The 16515-nt window shown below is 38.5% G+C and overlaps 4 protein-coding genes across 6 annotated transcripts; all 4 read left to right on the forward strand.

Moving 5' to 3' along the window:
* Positions 1-593: 593 nt before the first annotated feature.
* On the forward strand, positions 594-2753 carry LOC114434235 (chemokine XC receptor 1-like). Its single transcript, XM_028403275.1, has 2 exons — positions 594-660; positions 771-2753. The coding sequence occupies exon 2, from the start codon at positions 788-790 to the stop codon at positions 1799-1801; it is 1014 nt and encodes a 337-aa protein (XP_028259076.1). The 5' UTR covers positions 594-660; positions 771-787; the 3' UTR covers positions 1802-2753.
* A 2437-nt stretch (positions 2754-5190) lies between these two features.
* On the forward strand, positions 5191-6993 carry LOC114434683 (chemokine XC receptor 1-like). The gene has a single exon (XM_028404023.1). It carries the CDS (start codon positions 5202-5204, stop codon positions 6213-6215), a length of 1014 nt encoding a protein of 337 aa, XP_028259824.1. The 5' UTR covers positions 5191-5201; the 3' UTR covers positions 6216-6993.
* A 1398-nt stretch (positions 6994-8391) lies between these two features.
* On the forward strand, positions 8392-10566 carry LOC114434674 (chemokine XC receptor 1-like). The gene is made up of 2 exons (XM_028404009.1): positions 8392-8486; positions 8584-10566. Exons 1-2 carry the CDS (start codon positions 8480-8482, stop codon positions 9612-9614), a joined length of 1038 nt encoding a protein of 345 aa, XP_028259810.1. The 5' UTR covers positions 8392-8479; the 3' UTR covers positions 9615-10566.
* A 1622-nt stretch (positions 10567-12188) lies between these two features.
* Positions 12189-16438, forward strand: LOC114434248 (uncharacterized). 3 transcript variants are annotated; one of them, XM_028403305.1, is made up of 14 exons: positions 12189-12277; positions 12581-12779; positions 12913-13052; positions 13180-13274; positions 13383-13462; positions 13493-14091; positions 14165-14218; positions 14495-14557; positions 14723-14806; positions 14891-14982; positions 15068-15126; positions 15467-15637; positions 15715-15743; positions 15845-16438. In XM_028403305.1, the coding sequence occupies exons 1-14, from the start codon at positions 12263-12265 to the stop codon at positions 15956-15958; spliced, it is 1794 nt and encodes a 597-aa protein (XP_028259106.1). In that variant the 5' UTR covers positions 12189-12262; the 3' UTR covers positions 15959-16438. The 3 variants fall into 3 exon arrangements, with proteins under 3 accessions (XP_028259106.1, XP_028259105.1, XP_028259107.1); XM_028403304.1 differs by having other exon boundaries at positions 13383-14091; XM_028403306.1 differs by having other exon boundaries at positions 13383-13830.
* The last annotated feature ends 77 nt before the right edge of the window (positions 16439-16515 follow it).

The following is a 16515-nucleotide window of genomic DNA, read 5'->3' on the forward strand; positions in this document are numbered from 1 at the left end:
TCATCCAGGTCATCATACGTAGAGAAGATAGAAGCAAGGCGTCTGGACTTGTAGAGTTTTCTTGAAGACGTTTCGCAGCTCATCCAAGCAGTTTCATCAGTTCTAACTGTCTAATCAACGATGTACATATATGAGAGCGTCCCGGTCCTTTGTTTACCTGAAAATATAACAGATTGTTTATACTAAGTAACTAAATATATAATATATTATAACGCATAAACAACATGTAAAATAAATCCAATCTAAACTGACTGAGGAAAAACGTTTTTCCAAAAGTGACTTCTGTAGATTTAAAATCAGAAGCAGAGTTCTTTTAATTCTTTTTGAACAGAAAACAAGTTACATAGTTACACAGTTAAGAGTGCAGTAGTTTAATGGCTACAGGTGTAGTGGGGGGGCTTACATATTATTATTGCCCCAGTCTTTGTATTTGCTCTAAATTCAGGGTTTTAACCTTAACATATGCAGTGTTTGCTGAATTTATATACTGATCCTGTCCTATTTTTTATGGAACAGCTTCCACAAATGCAGTCGAGCTGACGAAAAAATGCAAAACAGATGGTAAAACAAGATTAGGAATAGAAAGCAGAAGCTCTGGTAGCACTACTAAAGCAACTTCAGTTTTAACTCTCTATTCATATCAGCCTCATCAAGCGGGAGGTAGGAGATTTGTATTATTGTGCACTCATAAAAGAGGTTCCAGTGTGTCTAGTGTTTTGTGCCTAGTTCTTTATTATCATTTACTCAGTATTATTATCTTTCTTTTCTAGATTTCATCTCAGCAGCAATGAATGAAACGTTTAACGACACCATTTATGACAGCGACTATGAGGATGAAGTCTGTGAAAAGGCTGAAGTGGTCAAATTTGGATCCATAGCCATTCCAGTTTTCTTCTCTGTTGTGATCACACTGAGTCTGGCAGGAAACATCCTTGTCCTTGTAATCCTGGCTTTGTATGAAAATCTTAAATCTCTCACCAACATTTTCATCCTTAACCTGGCCCTCTCAGACCTCGTCTTCACCACTGGTTTACCTTTCTGGGCTATTTACCACATCTGGGGATGGATTTTTCCTAATGTTTTGTGCAATATTGTTACTTTTGTCTTCTTCATCGGGTTCTACAGCAGCATCCTCTTCCTGACCGTCATGACCATCTACAGGTATGTGGCTGTGGTCCACCCTCTTTCCAAGCTGGGCACGCAGAAACTCACCACTGGGATTTTTGTGTCTGTCCTAATGTGGATCTTCAGCGTTGCAGCAGCAACGCCGTCCCTGCTCCACAGCAACGTAATCCCAATCCACCTCAAGAATGACCAAAGCCTGGGATGTGAATACGGTGATAAAGTGTGGAAAACAGTTGGTAGCATTCAACAGAACATTTTCTTCTTGTTTGCTTTTGTGGTGATGGGTTTCTGCTACATTCAGATACTGGGGAGAATCACCAGAACCAGGTCTCACACCAAAAACAGGGCAGTCAAGTTAGTCTTCTGCATTGTGGCCGTGTTCTTCCTCGGCTGGGTGCCGTATAATGTGGTGATCTTTTTGAGGGTTCTGGCTGACAGATTGATTGCACCATTTGATCAATGTAAAACGAGTATCCAGCTCGACTATGCATTCTATGTCTGCCGACTCATTGCTTTCTCCCACTGCTGCTTGAATCCTGTCTTTTATGTTTTTGTCGGTGTCAAGTTTAGAAGCCATTTAAAGTCAATGCTGCATCAAATGTTCAGACGGCAGAGTCCAGCAGAGGAGCAGCAGATTAGAATGCAAAACCTTGTGTCACACGGATCAATGTACTAACAACTCCTTATGTTCTAGCATTTGATGTAGCAGTAACAATTTTTAAATGTTGCTTCTTTTGTTTATATAGTTTTATATTATTTGTAATTTGTAAGTTGCTCTTCATTGTCCACTGGCAAAAGAATTTCCTCCAACAATAAAGAACTTTAATCTAATTTTATCTTAATCTCTGCAAAGAATATAGAGTTTCATATGTTAGTATTTGGAAGCAGCAGTTACTTTGATGTTTGTTATTGCATGCGAATGTTAAAGCTTTACTGTGGATTTATTTACTTGTAAATGTGTTCTGTAAAAATGTTTGTCACTGCGAAGGGAGAGGCTCATCTCAAACGATTTCACAGTGACAGGTGAGATGTTAAATGTATTTTTGTGGCTGGTATAATTTCAGTCCATTTAATACAATGTGTATGTGTAATGCGCAAACAGAATGATATTGTTTGTTAACAACACATTTGTTAAAATGCTTGTAAATATGTTTTAGAATAGAGTAATGCAATGTCTTAGCCTTTTTTTGCTTTACATACAAATATTATAATATATAAAGTATATTCATATTTTTGATAAGATTCTATCACCATACAGATTATAGGTTGTGTGTAGGGTGTTTTTGACCTAGTTTTGGGGTGTGTTTGTGTTCACTTCTGTTGGAGGTTCCTTTTTAGCTTTCAGAGTGCCTGGGCGTTGTCTGCTGCTGCTTAGAGGCACACCTGTTTCTCATTTTCACTCTCTATTCCTGTTAAAGCCTCCAATACACTGTGTGATTTTAGGGAAGTCTGTGTTTAACACCAGATCACACAGTATGAATAAAATGCATGTAATGTCAAGTCAAAGCTCACGATGTATGTGCTTACACTGTACGGTGCAATGATCGGCTGCAACGTCACTGCTCACACTAAACGTGACTTTAGGTGCTCAAGTGATCACATTAAACCAGAAATTAAAAAATATCTAACCCGGAACTGTTGCTGTTTCAAAGTCAAAGTTAGTCAGAGTTTGTGCTGCCTGAGCTCCTCAAACAATAGCTGTGTTTGAAATCTCTCCATAATCACCATTTTGTGCTGTCCGAATTCTTAGTGAGAAATTATTGACCCCATGTAGGGCCCTCAATGTATCCCACAATGCATCTTGAAAAGTAGTGTCCATCCAATGGTCACTACTTCTAGTGAAGTGTACCATCATACATTGCGCAGACCAGCGAAAAGAATGGGAACGGAAGTTAAATTACCTGTCATATAAACACAATGATCGTTTAAAGAATGTAGCATGACCGAAATGTCCGATGTCTGTCTCCCATATGGGGGAGTAGGGAGTGAGTGACTAATTTCGAACACAGCCAAAGTCTCTGTGTGAGTGCCGCCATGTTTGTTATCTGAAACAAATTCGTGTAGGCACAGGGACGTTGAGCGTTTTTGGCAAACGAATGTGCAGTGGGGAAAAAACACAGACTTCACACCGCAACTCTGCTTAACCCTCATGTGTTGTTCGGGACATTTTCGTCCTCTGAGAGAAATTTTTCTGTTTATTTTGGCCATAACTTTGTCAATATGTGGACAAATTGAATCATTTTTCCTCAATAAGCTTAATTTTACATAAATTTTGTTAATATGATTTTAAAATTTTTCATAGGTCAACGGTACACTGTGGGCAAATTTTACCCCCTAATGTGTTGTTCGGGGACAAAAATGTCCCCTAACTTTAACGGTTTTAAAAATATATTAGATAAATATTTTTTTGAAATTTTTTTGCATAGACCTTTTAATTAACTTCAGTTCTAATCAACAGTAGTGAAAAAATCATTTTCCCCCAGGATTTTAACCCTTTAATCACCAATTTTATAAGGGGTGGTGCTGAAAATTGAAAAAAAAAAAAACACAAAATGGCTCATTTTTAATAGAAAAGGTGAATGTGGACTGGATTCTTTTTAACCTTTATTATAGTCTTGGTCATGTCAAACATCAGTAAAAAAATTGACTTTATTGCATTATTAGTTTTTGCACAGCACTGGATTTTCTTTTTTTCTCCCATTTTGTCCCATAGACTTACATTATAAACACACTTTTTTTGACTGCACAGCCATGGCACTAAATAATCATGCATTCTTGATTGTTGGTGGTTTACCCTGTTGGTAGGAGGTAACATTTGTGATTTTTACAGTTAACAACTTAATTACCATATTAACCCTTTACCTGCAGGCCTGTGCTCATGTAGTGTAGTTTCTGGCTTGTATATGGAGTTATAGGGAGTATTTTAGCACATAATTGTGTGTCTACACACTGTGTGTGTATGTTAGAGAGGATTTTTCCTGGGGGAAAATGATTTTTTCACTACTGTTGATTAGAACTGAAGTTAATTAAAAGGTCTATGCAAAAAAATTTCAAAAAAATATTTATCTAATATATTTTTAAAACCGTTAAAGTTAGGGGACGTTTTTGTCCCCGAACAACACATTAGGGTAGTGTTTGCGAACAATGCATGAGGGTTAAACTGTGTGATACTCTCTTGAGGGGCGACAAAAATATCAAACATGTCAGAAATTCGACCGATCATCCGCCGTTAACTGCCTCTCGTGAGCCCCAGTACACTGCGTGATTAAAGATGCACGACAAAACAGAAATTTGGCCCGAACCAAAAAAATGTTACGACTCAAAATTCAGGTCAAAATCGGACCAAAAAATGCACAGTGTATGGCTGGCTTTAGCCGGAGCATAATTTCACTTCGGTGCTGGATTGTCTGCCATGTGTAAACTTTCCTGCGATCTCACTCACTCCTCCAGCCAGAAAAGCCTGCCAGCCACTCTCATCTACTCACCTGTCACCTGGATTCACACTTGTATCTAACAGAGGAAAAAAGTTGTTCCAAAAGTGACTTCTGTAGATTTAAAATCAGAAGCAGAGTTCTTTTAATGATTCCACAGGGGGAAATTCTTTTTGAACAGAAAACTTGTTACATCATCATCAATTATATTACAGTTCATATTACAGTTAAGAGTGCAGTAGTTTAATGGCTACAGGTGTAGTGGGGGGCCTTACATATTATTATTGCCCCAGTCTTTGTATTTGCTCTAAATTCAGGGTTTTAACCTTAACATATGCAGTGTTTGCTGAATTTATATACTGATCCTGTCCTATTTTTTATGGAACAGCTTCCACAAATGCAGTCGAGCTGACGAAAAAATGCAAAACAGATGGTAAAACAAGATTAGGAATAGAAAGCAGAAGCTCTGGTAGCACTACTAAAGCAACTTCAGTTTTAACTCTCTATTCATATCAGCCTCATCAATGGGAGGTAGGAGATTTGTATTATTGTGCACTCATAAAAGAGGTTGCAGTGTATCTAGTGTTTTATTATCAATTTACTCAGTATTTTTATCTTTCTTTTCTAGATTTCATCATAGTAGCAATGAATGAAACGTTTAACGACACCATTTATGACAGCGACTATGAGGATGAAGTCTGTGAAAAGGCTGAAGTGGTCAAATTTGGATCCATAGCCATTCCAGTTTTCTTCTCTGTTGTGATCACACTGAGCCTGGCAGGAAACATCCTTGTCCTTGTAATCCTGGCTTTGTATGAAAATCTTAAATCTCTCACCAACATTTTCATCCTTAACCTGGCCCTCTCAGACCTCGTCTTCACCACTGGTTTACCTTTCTGGGCTATTTACCACATCTGGGGATGGATTTTTCCTAGTGTTTTGTGCAATATTGTTACTTTTGTCTTCTTCATCGGGTTCTACAGCAGCATCCTCTTCCTGACCGTCATGACCATCTACAGGTATGTGGCTGTGGTCCACCCTCTTTCCAAGCTGGGCACGCAGAAACTCACCACTGGGATTTTTGTGTCTGTCCTAATGTGGATCTTCAGCGTTGCAGCAGCAATGCCGTCCCTGCTCCACAGCAACGTAATCCCAATCCACCTCAAGAATGACCAAAGCCTGGGATGTGAATACGGTGATAAAGTGTGGAAAACAGTTGGTAGCATTCAACAGAACATTTTCTTCTTGTTTGCTTTTGTGGTGATGGGTTTCTGCTACATTCAGATACTGGGGAGAATCACCAGAACCAGGTCTCACACCAAAAACAGGGCAGTCAAGTTAGTCTTCTGCATTGTGGCCGTGTTCTTCCTCGGCTGGGTGCCGTATAATGTGGTGATCTTTTTGAGGGTTCTGGCTGACAGATTGATTGCACCATTTGATCAATGTAAAACAAGTATCCAGCTCGACTATGCATTCTATGTCTGCCGACTCATTGCTTTCTCCCACTGCTGCTTGAATCCTGTGTTTTATGTTTTTGTCGGTGTCAAGTTTAGAAGCCATTTAAAGTCAATGCTGCATCAAATGTTCAGACGGCAGAGTCCAGCAGAGGAGCAGCAGATTAGAATGCAAAACCTTGTGTCACACGGATCAATGTACTAACAACTCCTTATGTTCTAGCATTTGATGTAGCAGTAACAATTTTTAAATGTTGCTTCTTTTGTTTATATAGTTTTATATTATTTGTAATTTGTAAGTTGCTCTTCATTGTCCACTGGCAAAAGAATTTCCTCCAACAATAAAGAACTTTAATCTAATTTTATCTTAATCTCTGCAAAGAATATAGAGTTTCATATGTTAGTATTTGGAAGCAGCAGTTACTTTGATATTTGTTATTGCATGCGAATGTTAAAGCTTTACTGTGGATTTATTTACTTGTAAATGTGTTCTGTAAAAATGTTTGTCACTGCGAAGGGAGAGGCTCATCTCAAACGATTTCACAGTGACAGGTGAGATGTTAAATGTATTTTTGTGGCTGGTATAATTTCAGTCCATTTAATACAATGTGTATGTGTAATGCGCAAACAGAATGATATTGTTTGTTAACAACCCATTTGTTAAAATGCTTGTAAATATGTTTTAGAATAGAGTAATGCAATGTCTTAGCCTTTTTTTGCTTTACATACAAATATTATAATATATAAAGTATATTCATATTTTTGATAAGATTCTATCACCATACAGATTATAGGTTGTGTGTAGGGTGTTTTTGACCTAGTTTTGGGGTGTGTTTGTGTTCACTTCTGTTGGAGGTTCCTTTTTAGCTTTCAGAGTGCCTGGGCGTTGTCTGCTGCTGCTTAGAGGCACACCTGTTTCTCATTTTCACTCTCTATTCCTGTTAAAGCCTCCAATACACTGTGTGATTTTAGGGAAGTCTGTGTTTAACACCAGATCACACAGTACGAATAAAATGCATGTAATGTCAAGTCAAAGCTCACGATGTATGTGCTTACACTGTACGGTGCAATGATCGGCTGCAACGTCACTGCTCACACTAAACGTGACTTTAGGTGCTCAAGTGATCACATTAAACCAGAAATTAAAAAATATCTAACCCGGAACTGTTGCTGTTTCAAAGTCAAAGTTAGTCAGAGTTTGTGCTGCCTGAGCTCCTCAAACAATAGCTGTGTTTGAAATCTCTCCATAATCACCATTTTGTGCTGTCCGAATTCTTAGTGAGAAATTATTGACCCCATGTAGGGCCCTCAATGTATCCCACAATGCATCTTGAAAAGTAGTGTCCATCCAATGGTCACTACTTCTAGTGAAGTGTACCATCATACATTGCGCAGACCAGAGAAAAGAATGGGAACGGAAGTTAAATTACCTGTCATATAAACACAATGATCGTTTAAAGAATGTAGCATGACCGAAATGTCCGATGTCTGTCTCCCATATGGGGGAGTAGGGAGTGAGTGACTAATTTCGAACACAGCCAAAGTCTCTGTGTGAGTGCCGCCATGTTTGTTATCTGAAACAAATTCGTGTAGGCACAGGGACGTTGAGCGTGTTTGGCAAACGAATGTGCAGTGGGGAAAAAACACAGACTTCACACCGCAACTCTGCTTAAACTGTGTGATACTCTCTTGAGGGGCGACAAAAATATCAAACATGTCAGAAATTCGACCGATCATCCGCCGTTAACTGCCTCTCGTGAGCCCCAGTACACTGCGTGATTAAAGATGCACGACAAAACAGAAATTTGGCCCGAACCAAAAAAATGTTACGACTCAAAATTCAGGTCAAAATCGGACCAAAAAATGCACAGTGTATGGCTGGCTTTAGCCGGAGCATAATTTCACTTCGGTGCTGGATTGTCTGCCATGTGTAAACTTTCCTGCGATCTCACTCACTCCTCCAGCCAGAAAAGTCTGCCAGCCACTCTCATCTACTCACCTGTCACCTGGATTCACACTTGTATCTAACAGAGGAAAAAAGTTGTTCCAAAAGTGACTTCTGTAGATTTAAAATCAGAAGCAGAGTTCTTTTAATGATTCCACAGGGGGAAATTCTTTTTGAACAGAAAACTTGTTACATCATCATCAATTATATTACAGTTCATATTACAGTTAAGAGTGCAGTAGTTTAATGGCTACAGGTGTAGTGGGGGGCCTTACATATTATTATTGCCCCAGTCTTTGTATTTGCTCTAAATTCAGGGTTTTAACCTTAACATATGCAGTGTTTGCTGAATTTATATACTGATCCTGTCCTATTTTTTATGGAACAGCTTCCACAAATGCAGTCGAGCTGACGAAAAAATGCAAAACAGATGGTAAAACAAGATTAGGAATAGAAAGCAGAAGCTCTGGTAGCACTACTAAAGCAACTTCAGTTTTAACTCTCTATTCACATCAGCCTCATCAATGGGAGGTAGGAGATTTGTATTATTGTGCACTCATAAAAGAGGTTGCAGTGTATCTAGTGTTTTATTATCAATTTACTCAGTATTTTTATCTTTCTTTTCTAGATTTCATCATAGTAGCAATGAATGAAACGTTTAACGACACCATTTATGACAGCGACTATGAGGATGAAGTCTGTGAAAAGGCTGAAGTGGTCGAATTTGGATCCATAGCCGTTCCAGTTTTCTTCTCTGTTGTGATCACACTGAGCCTGGCAGGAAACATCCTTGTCCTTGTAATCCTGGCTTTGTATGAAAATCTTAAATCTCTCACCAACATTTTCATCCTTAACCTGGCCCTCTCAGACCTCGTCTTCACCACTGGTTTACCTTTCTGGGCTATTTACCACATCTGGGGATGGATTTTTCCTAGTGTTTTGTGCAATATTGTTACTTTTGTCTTCTTCATCGGGTTCTACAGCAGCATCCTCTTCCTGACCGTCATGACCATCTACAGGTATGTGGCTGTGGTCCACCCTCTTTCCAAGCTGGGCACGCAGAAACTCACCACTGGGATTTTTGTGTCTGTCCTAATGTGGATCTTCAGCGTTGCAGCAGCAATGCCGTCCCTGCTCCACAGCAACGTAATCCCAATCCACCTCAAGAATGACCAAAGCCTGGGATGTGAATACGGTGATAAAGTGTGGAAAACAGTTGGTAGCATTCAACAGAACATTTTCTTCTTGTTTGCTTTTGTGGTGATGGGTTTCTGCTACATTCAGATACTGGGGAGAATCACCAGAACCAGGTCTCACACCAAAAACAGGGCAGTCAAGTTAGTCTTCTGCATTGTGGCCGTGTTCTTCCTCGGCTGGGTGCCGTATAATGTGGTGATCTTTTTGAGGGTTCTGGCTGACAGATTGATTGCACCATTTGATCAATGTAAAACAAGTATCCAGCTCGACTATGCATTCTATGTCTGCCGACTCATTGCTTTCTCCCACTGCTGCTTGAATCCTGTGTTTTATGTTTTTGTCGGTGTCAAGTTTAGAAGCCATTTAAAGTCAATGCTGCATCAAATGTTCAGACGGCAGAGTCCAGCAGAGGAGCAGCAGATTAGAATGCAAAACCTTGTGTCACACGGATCAATGTACTAACAACTCCTTATGTTCTAGCATTTGATGTAGCAGTAACAATTTTTAAATGTTGCTTCTTTTGTTTATATAGTTTTATATTATTTGTAATTTGTAAGTTGCTCTTCATTGTCCACTGGCAAAAGAATTTCCTCCAACAATAAAGAACTTTAATCTAATTTTATCTTAATCTCTGCAAAGAATATAGAGTTTCATATGTTAGTATTTGGAAGCAGCAGTTACTTTGATATTTGTTATTGCATGCGAATGTTAAAGCTTTACTGTGGATTTATTTACTTGTAAATGTGTTCTGTAAAAATGTTTGTCACTGCGAAGGGAGAGGCTCATCTCAAACGATTTCACAGTGACAGGTGAGATGTTAAATGTATTTTTGTGGCTGGTATAATTTCAGTCCATTTAATACAATGTGTATGTGTAATGCGCAAACGGAATGATATTGTTTGTTAACAACCCATTTGTTAAAATGCTTGTAAATATGTTTTAGAATAGAGCAATGCAATGTCTTAGCCTTTTTTTGCTTTACATACAAATATTATAATATATAAAGTATATTCATATTTTTGATAAGATTCTATCACCATACAGATTATAGGTTGTGTGTAGGGTGTTTTTGACCTAGTTTTGGGGTGTGTTTGTGTTCACTTCTGTTGGAGGTTCCTTTTTAGCTTTCAGAGTGCCTGGGCGTTGTCTGCTGCTGCTTAGAGGCACACCTGTTTCTCATTTTCACTCTCTATTCCTGTTAAAGCCTCCAATACACTGTGTGATTTTAGGGAAGTCTGTGTTTAACACCAGATCACACAGTATGAATAAAATGCATGTAATGTCAAGTCAAAGCTCACGATGTATGTGCTTACACTGTACGGTGCAATGATCGGCTGCAACGTCACTGCTCACACTAAACGTGACTTTAGGTGCTCAAGTGATCACATTAAACCAGAAATTAAAAAATATCTAACCCGGAACTGTTGCTGTTTCAAAGTCAAAGTTAGTCAGAGTTTGTGCTGCCTGAGCTCCTCAAACAATAGCTGTGTTTGAAATCTCTCCATAATCACCATTTTGTGCTGTCCGAATTCTTAGTGAGAAATTATTGACCCCATGTAGGGCCCTCAATGTATCCCACAATGCATCTTGAAAAGTAGCGTCCATCCAATGGTCACTACTTTTAGTGAAGTGTACCATCATACATTGCGCAGACCAGCGAAAAGAATGGGAACGGAAGTTAAGTTACCTGTCATATAAACACAAAGATCGTTTAAAGAATGTAGCATGACCGAAATGTCCGATGTCTGTCTCCCATATGGGGGAGTAGGGAGGGAGTGACTAATTTCGAACACAGCCAAAGTCTCTGTGTGAGTGCCGCCATGTTTGTTATCTGAAACAAATTCGTGTAGGCACTGGGACGTTGAGCGTGTTTGGCAAACGAATGTGCAGTGGGGAAAAAACACAGACTTAACACCGCAACTCTGCTTAAACTGTGTGATACTCTCTTGAGGGGCGACAAAAATATCAAACATATCAGAAATTCGACCGATCATCCGCCGTTAACCGCCTCTCGTGAGCCCCAGTACACTGCGCGATTAAAGATGCACGACAAAACAGAAATTTGGCCCGAACCAAAAAAATGGTACGACTCAAAATTCAGGTCAAAATCGGACCAAAAAATGCACAGTGTATGGCTGGCTTTAGTCAGAGCATAATTTCACTTCGGTGCTGGATTGTCTGCCATGTGTAAACTTTCCTGCGATCTCACTCACTCCTCCAGCCAGAAAAGCCTGCCAGCCACTCTCATCTACTCACCTGTCACCTGGATTCACCTTTGTTGACTGTTTAGATTAAAATAACATATCTGCACAGACTTGTATCTAACAAAGAGAAACAAAATACACTTGTATGTGTAAAATGTTTTCATACAGCACAATGTAACCCTGAAAATATAAACATTTAAGAGCGCATTATTTGCATATAAATTTGACTGCTGTCATATGATTATGTGAAACATGTTTTGGATTAACATTACATTTTGTTATGGGCCTATAATTATCATCTTGATTTTACAATAAAATATAATGCAACAATATCTTTACATGGGTTATGATGTGTGAATAGTGCATAAAGATTCTGAATTAGATTGAGTCAGTATTTCTTTTGAGGGATGTAAACACTCAAGATTTGGCTGAGTCACAGTCTCCTGGCAAAGTGGTTACATTCTATTATATTTGCTTTCTTATCTTATAAAGCCCGATGACTCATACAACTCATGGATGGTGGACTCTGTGGGTCACTTCACTAGTCTGTTTTCCTTCACTGTCTGAATACCATAAACCGTATCTATCATATATTCCTGTGAAGACTCCTAAGTCATGTTATCTCCATCTCAGTGGAGTGGTGACATGAATCTAGTCAAATCTTTTAGATCTTAAAAAGGAACCAACATGCTTTTTGGAAACAACACACACACAATAATTTGAGATAAAGGCACAGGGGAGCTGTATTCTGTTGATCATTAGCTGTACATGTGGGCGGGTTCACTTGTATTAAGAATTGCTTTTCTTGCTTCCTGCCCTCCCTGCGAGGTTATAGCACTGGTCTCTGGGACACACACACACACATACTGTCCTAGGACGAGATATCACTGTTTTCACTGCATACAAATGCTGTATATTAAGGTAAGACTAAACACTTACAAATACTTACTAATATATACAGTCAATATTCGCAAATAACGTTTTATTTTTAATAATTTTATACAAAATGTAAAATATAATAAAAAAAATATTTAGTGATCCTATCTATAACTCAATGATTTAAGGTTAATAATGTCCAAAACGAGTTGATAGTAAAAATATAGAAAAGCTCCACTGGAGCATCTGCCTGTATTAGTGCATATTGTTAGTAGCATATTTCTTCTAGTCACTCTCTATGGTCCAAAATCATTCCTTGTCTTTTTCAATGTAACTCTTATTTTACAGATGTGGAAGTGGATTGTGTTGTTGTTTTGTGGAATCATCATAAAGGTGCATGGGTATTCAAATGGTGTCTTTCCAGAGGCGTGTGAGTCAATGGCACCAAATCATATCTTCAGGGGGAAGCCATTTTCTCCCCAGACAAACGGGAACCCGCCGTTTCAAATTACTATTATTGAAAACAACCCTGAAGGGCCTATCACAGGTACAGAGACTCTGAGAAGCTTCTTTACAATATATATATAATATATATATATATATATATATATATATATATATATATATATGCTTATTTTCTGTTCCAAACCTTTCAAACTGATTAAACATTATTGTTATAGTTATTCTTGAGGGTCAGAAAGGTGAAACGTTTAGGGGCTTCATGTTAGAGGCTCGTATTCCAGGCGAAAATCATGCGGTTGGAAAATTTATAAAACTTGAGCCTGATCAGACAACCCTGATGACATGCTCTGGATTAGAAGTAAGTAATCACACTTCATTTCACAGAATTCATCACTCACATCCAAGGAAATTGGAAAAGAAACATTAAGTCAGAACTATTTCTCTTTCGAATGTGACGGATACTTTACTTTTATCACCCTTCTCAGGATTCAGCTGCTAGTCAAAGCCTCAACCACAAAAAACATTCGCTCAGAATTAACTGGACTGCAGGAGCAGAGACAACCAGAAATATTCAGTTCAGGTTATTTTTTTATTTATTGTACACTAACACTGACCTCACAAAGTCCAAATCAGAACTAACTTGAAGAGGATTTATTCATAAAAACTCACCTGCAGAGTTTTATTTCAGGGCCACATTTCTGAAGGATTTCTCCACGTTCTGGGTAAATGTAACAAAAGATCTATCCCTAACTACTACAACCACCGAAAGTGCTACACCAACTACTACAACTACCGAAAGTGCTACACCAACTACTACAACTACCGAAAGTGCTACACCAACTACTACAACTACCGAAAGTGCTACACCAACTACTACAACTACCGAAAGTGCTACACCAACTACTACAACTACCGAAAGTGCTACAACTACTACAACTACTGAAAGTGCTACACTAACTACTACAACTACCGACAGTGCTACTCCAACTACTCCAACTACCGAAAGTGCTACACCAACTACTACAACACCAAGTACTACACCGACTACTACAACTACCGAAAGTGCTACACCAACTACTACAACTACCGAAAGTGCTACAACTACTACAAGTACCGAAAGTGCAACAATTACAGTGGCACGTACTACACCGACTATTACAAGTATTACACCAAATTCTACATCTACCGAAAGTGCTACACCAACTAATACAACACCAACTACTACACTGACTACTACAACACCAAGTACTACAACACCAACTATTGCACCAAATTCTACAACAGCCAAAAGTGCTACACCAACTACATCTACAGCACCAAGTACCACAGTAGCTACATCAATGCCAGATCCTACAGTTACAGGCACACACAGCCATCAATCAATACATGTACACTGGGTAGTGTATTATTATTTTTCCCCCACATTGAGAAGAAACTCCTTGCTCCTTATTTTTACCTTTTTCTCTTTAGGAAACAAGTGTTCTGTTGATGACTGGGGACTGTATTGTGGAGGCTGTGAAAGTGGTCAGTAACATTGTTTTTACATATAGAGTCCTGAGCTGATGTCTGTGGTTAATAGAATTGATGTGAACAGAAATGTTCCAGGTTTTTGGTACAACTTAATCTCTCATATTACAGGCACTATATTTCTCACCAGCAGAGAAGATTCAGATAAAAGCCTGATCGTGGTTAGGAGGCCAGTGCTATATTTAGTTTGATAGATTCACTCACTAAACGCTGTGTAATCACACCAACAAGATTATACTAAGGAGATTAATTGTCTTCTCATTGTATCTTTAGGGAATTTCTAATATATTCACAGTCTTGTGTGCTGGTGACCTTGCCTTTCGTCGTCTATATAAGGTAAGGCCTTCTGTTGCCATAGTAACTGTTTGTGAGAGACTTGCTTTGTTTCCTGTGTAGTTGGAGTTAAATGGTAGATAAATACTGTATGATATTTTGGGGTTAAACGTGAATTATTCCTTGCTGTGCTTTACTAGGATAAAGTTAATTTTCTTTCCTTTGTAGGTGTCAAAGTTTCTGACCTTCACGCTTTGTGTTATACTTGAAGTTGTGTCTGTAGTGCTGTTATGTCTGAGGGATCCCATCAATGTGAGTAAGGATTATTGAACACTTCTCTGTCTGAACGTTACACTTGTTCAAAGACATTTATTGTGTGCATGTGTGTGTGTTTAGGTCACTCTTGTTGCATTGGTGTCTTCAGTGATGTTAATTAATTGCATAGAGCTTGTACTAGCATGTCTGCCAATTGGACCCAGTCATGAACTGTGAGTTCAATTTTACTTTCAGTGTCTAAATATTTGACATCAACACTTTCTGGTGAAGCTTAGTTCCTCTTTTGTTCTGTTTTAGAAAGGAGATCTGTGATCTCTCTGACAAAGTGTGCTGTTTTATACACACATTTTTAACAGGTAAGGAAATTTATCTCATTCCAAACATTTGTTTGAGTCGTATACTAACTTGTTTCATCCAACTGTCAGTAAAAAAACAAACTTAATCAGCACATTTACCAAAACGCCAAATGTTGGACTAGATTTAAAGGACCAGTTGTAGGCTTTAGTGGGCTCTAGTGGTGAGGTTAATGACTGCAGTCTATGGAACACCCCTCTGTCTCCAAAGACAGTGTTTGGTTTATCAGGTTTTACCCTGTGGAAACCTGGCAGCACAATTAGGACTTGATGGGGTTATTACTGGGTTAATTCTCACTAATGGAATTGTTTATTGAAGTTGTTTGTTTGTTTGTTTTTACAGTTACTGTCATATTCTTTGGAGCTTGGCAGATTGAGAACTGCAGAAATAACATCATTGAGTCCTGGCTTCTAAAAGTGCTGATTGTTCTCACAGTATGGATTTTCCTGAATGCCATCTTTGTTTTTATATTCAGTATTCACAAAAAGGCAATTCTGGGAAAGTGCAAAATGGGTAAATGACTTGTATCATTGTAGCGTTCAGTCTGTCTGTATACTGCACGTGCTAATATGGTTCTCTTTCTGTTACAGGCAACAACAAGAAACAGCAAAGAGCAAAGGTGAGAACTTATCTACATTATCACAAGATATTTTACAAACAAAATCTGTCACAGTACCACAGTATTAAGTTTATGTTTTCCGCCTCTTCACTTCTTTTTAGAATCTCAGCACACCCAGAGTGATTGTTTGTGCTGTCTTTCTACTCTTCGATGTTGGAACTGCAGCTTTTCTTGTAGCTGTCATTGCTGGCATCCTGGTGTGTCCGCAAGGTTAGGTTTGTCTACGTGCTGTGTGTATGATTCATAGATATTTTTATGTCATCTGCTCTGTCTTTAACTATTGCTGAATTGATATTTCATATGATGTGAGAGTTCGCTGTTGCCTCACTTACTGTAAATGTAAAGTGCGGCATCCCGAGAGTAGTGGGAACACACACCTGAAGGAGGTGGTCACACCAACATACCAGTTAAAAAGACTGGATAATATTTAACTGATTCAAATTGCATTGTTATTAATCAAGGCAATTTTAATTATAGTATAAACGATTCATATTGTGTTGTATATCTGCCAAAGCTTATGAATACACATCCATGATCAGTTGGATGATTCACCTAAAGGCCTAGAAACAGAGTAAAGCTTTGCAGTGATTGAACTTGCTTGTTCTTTAGTTGCAGCAGCTTCCAATGTATTCACATTTTGCTCTCTCATTACTCTGTAGAAACATTTGAACTTCACTTATTAAATTCAGTCCATAGTCCTCTGTCTGAGTCATACTGTACCTCCTGCTAAGTTAATAATTGATCTTCTGCTTTATTGTACATTTTTACTTCC

This window comes from Parambassis ranga, chromosome 4 (genome assembly GCF_900634625.1).
Source record: "Parambassis ranga chromosome 4, fParRan2.1, whole genome shotgun sequence".
Lineage (NCBI taxonomy): Eukaryota > Metazoa > Chordata > Actinopteri > Ambassidae > Parambassis > Parambassis ranga.

What these genes read in the sequence shown, in the direction of transcription:
- LOC114434248 (XM_028403304.1), top strand. An exon ending in AATCAATACATGTACACTGG is followed by an intron (nt 14,092 to 14,164) that starts GTAGTGTATTAT and finishes TTTTCTCTTTAG; the next exon opens with GAAACAAGTGTTCTGTTGAT. An exon ending in ATTGGACCCAGTCATGAACT is followed by an intron (nt 14,983 to 15,067) that starts GTGAGTTCAATT and finishes GTTCTGTTTTAG; the next exon opens with AAAGGAGATCTGTGATCTCT.
- LOC114434235 (XM_028403275.1), top strand. Translation starts at nt 788, where the DNA reads ATGAATGAAACGTTTAACGACACCATTTATGACAGCGACTATGAGGAT.
- LOC114434683 (XM_028404023.1), top strand. Translation starts at nt 5,202, where the DNA reads ATGAATGAAACGTTTAACGACACCATTTATGACAGCGACTATGAGGAT.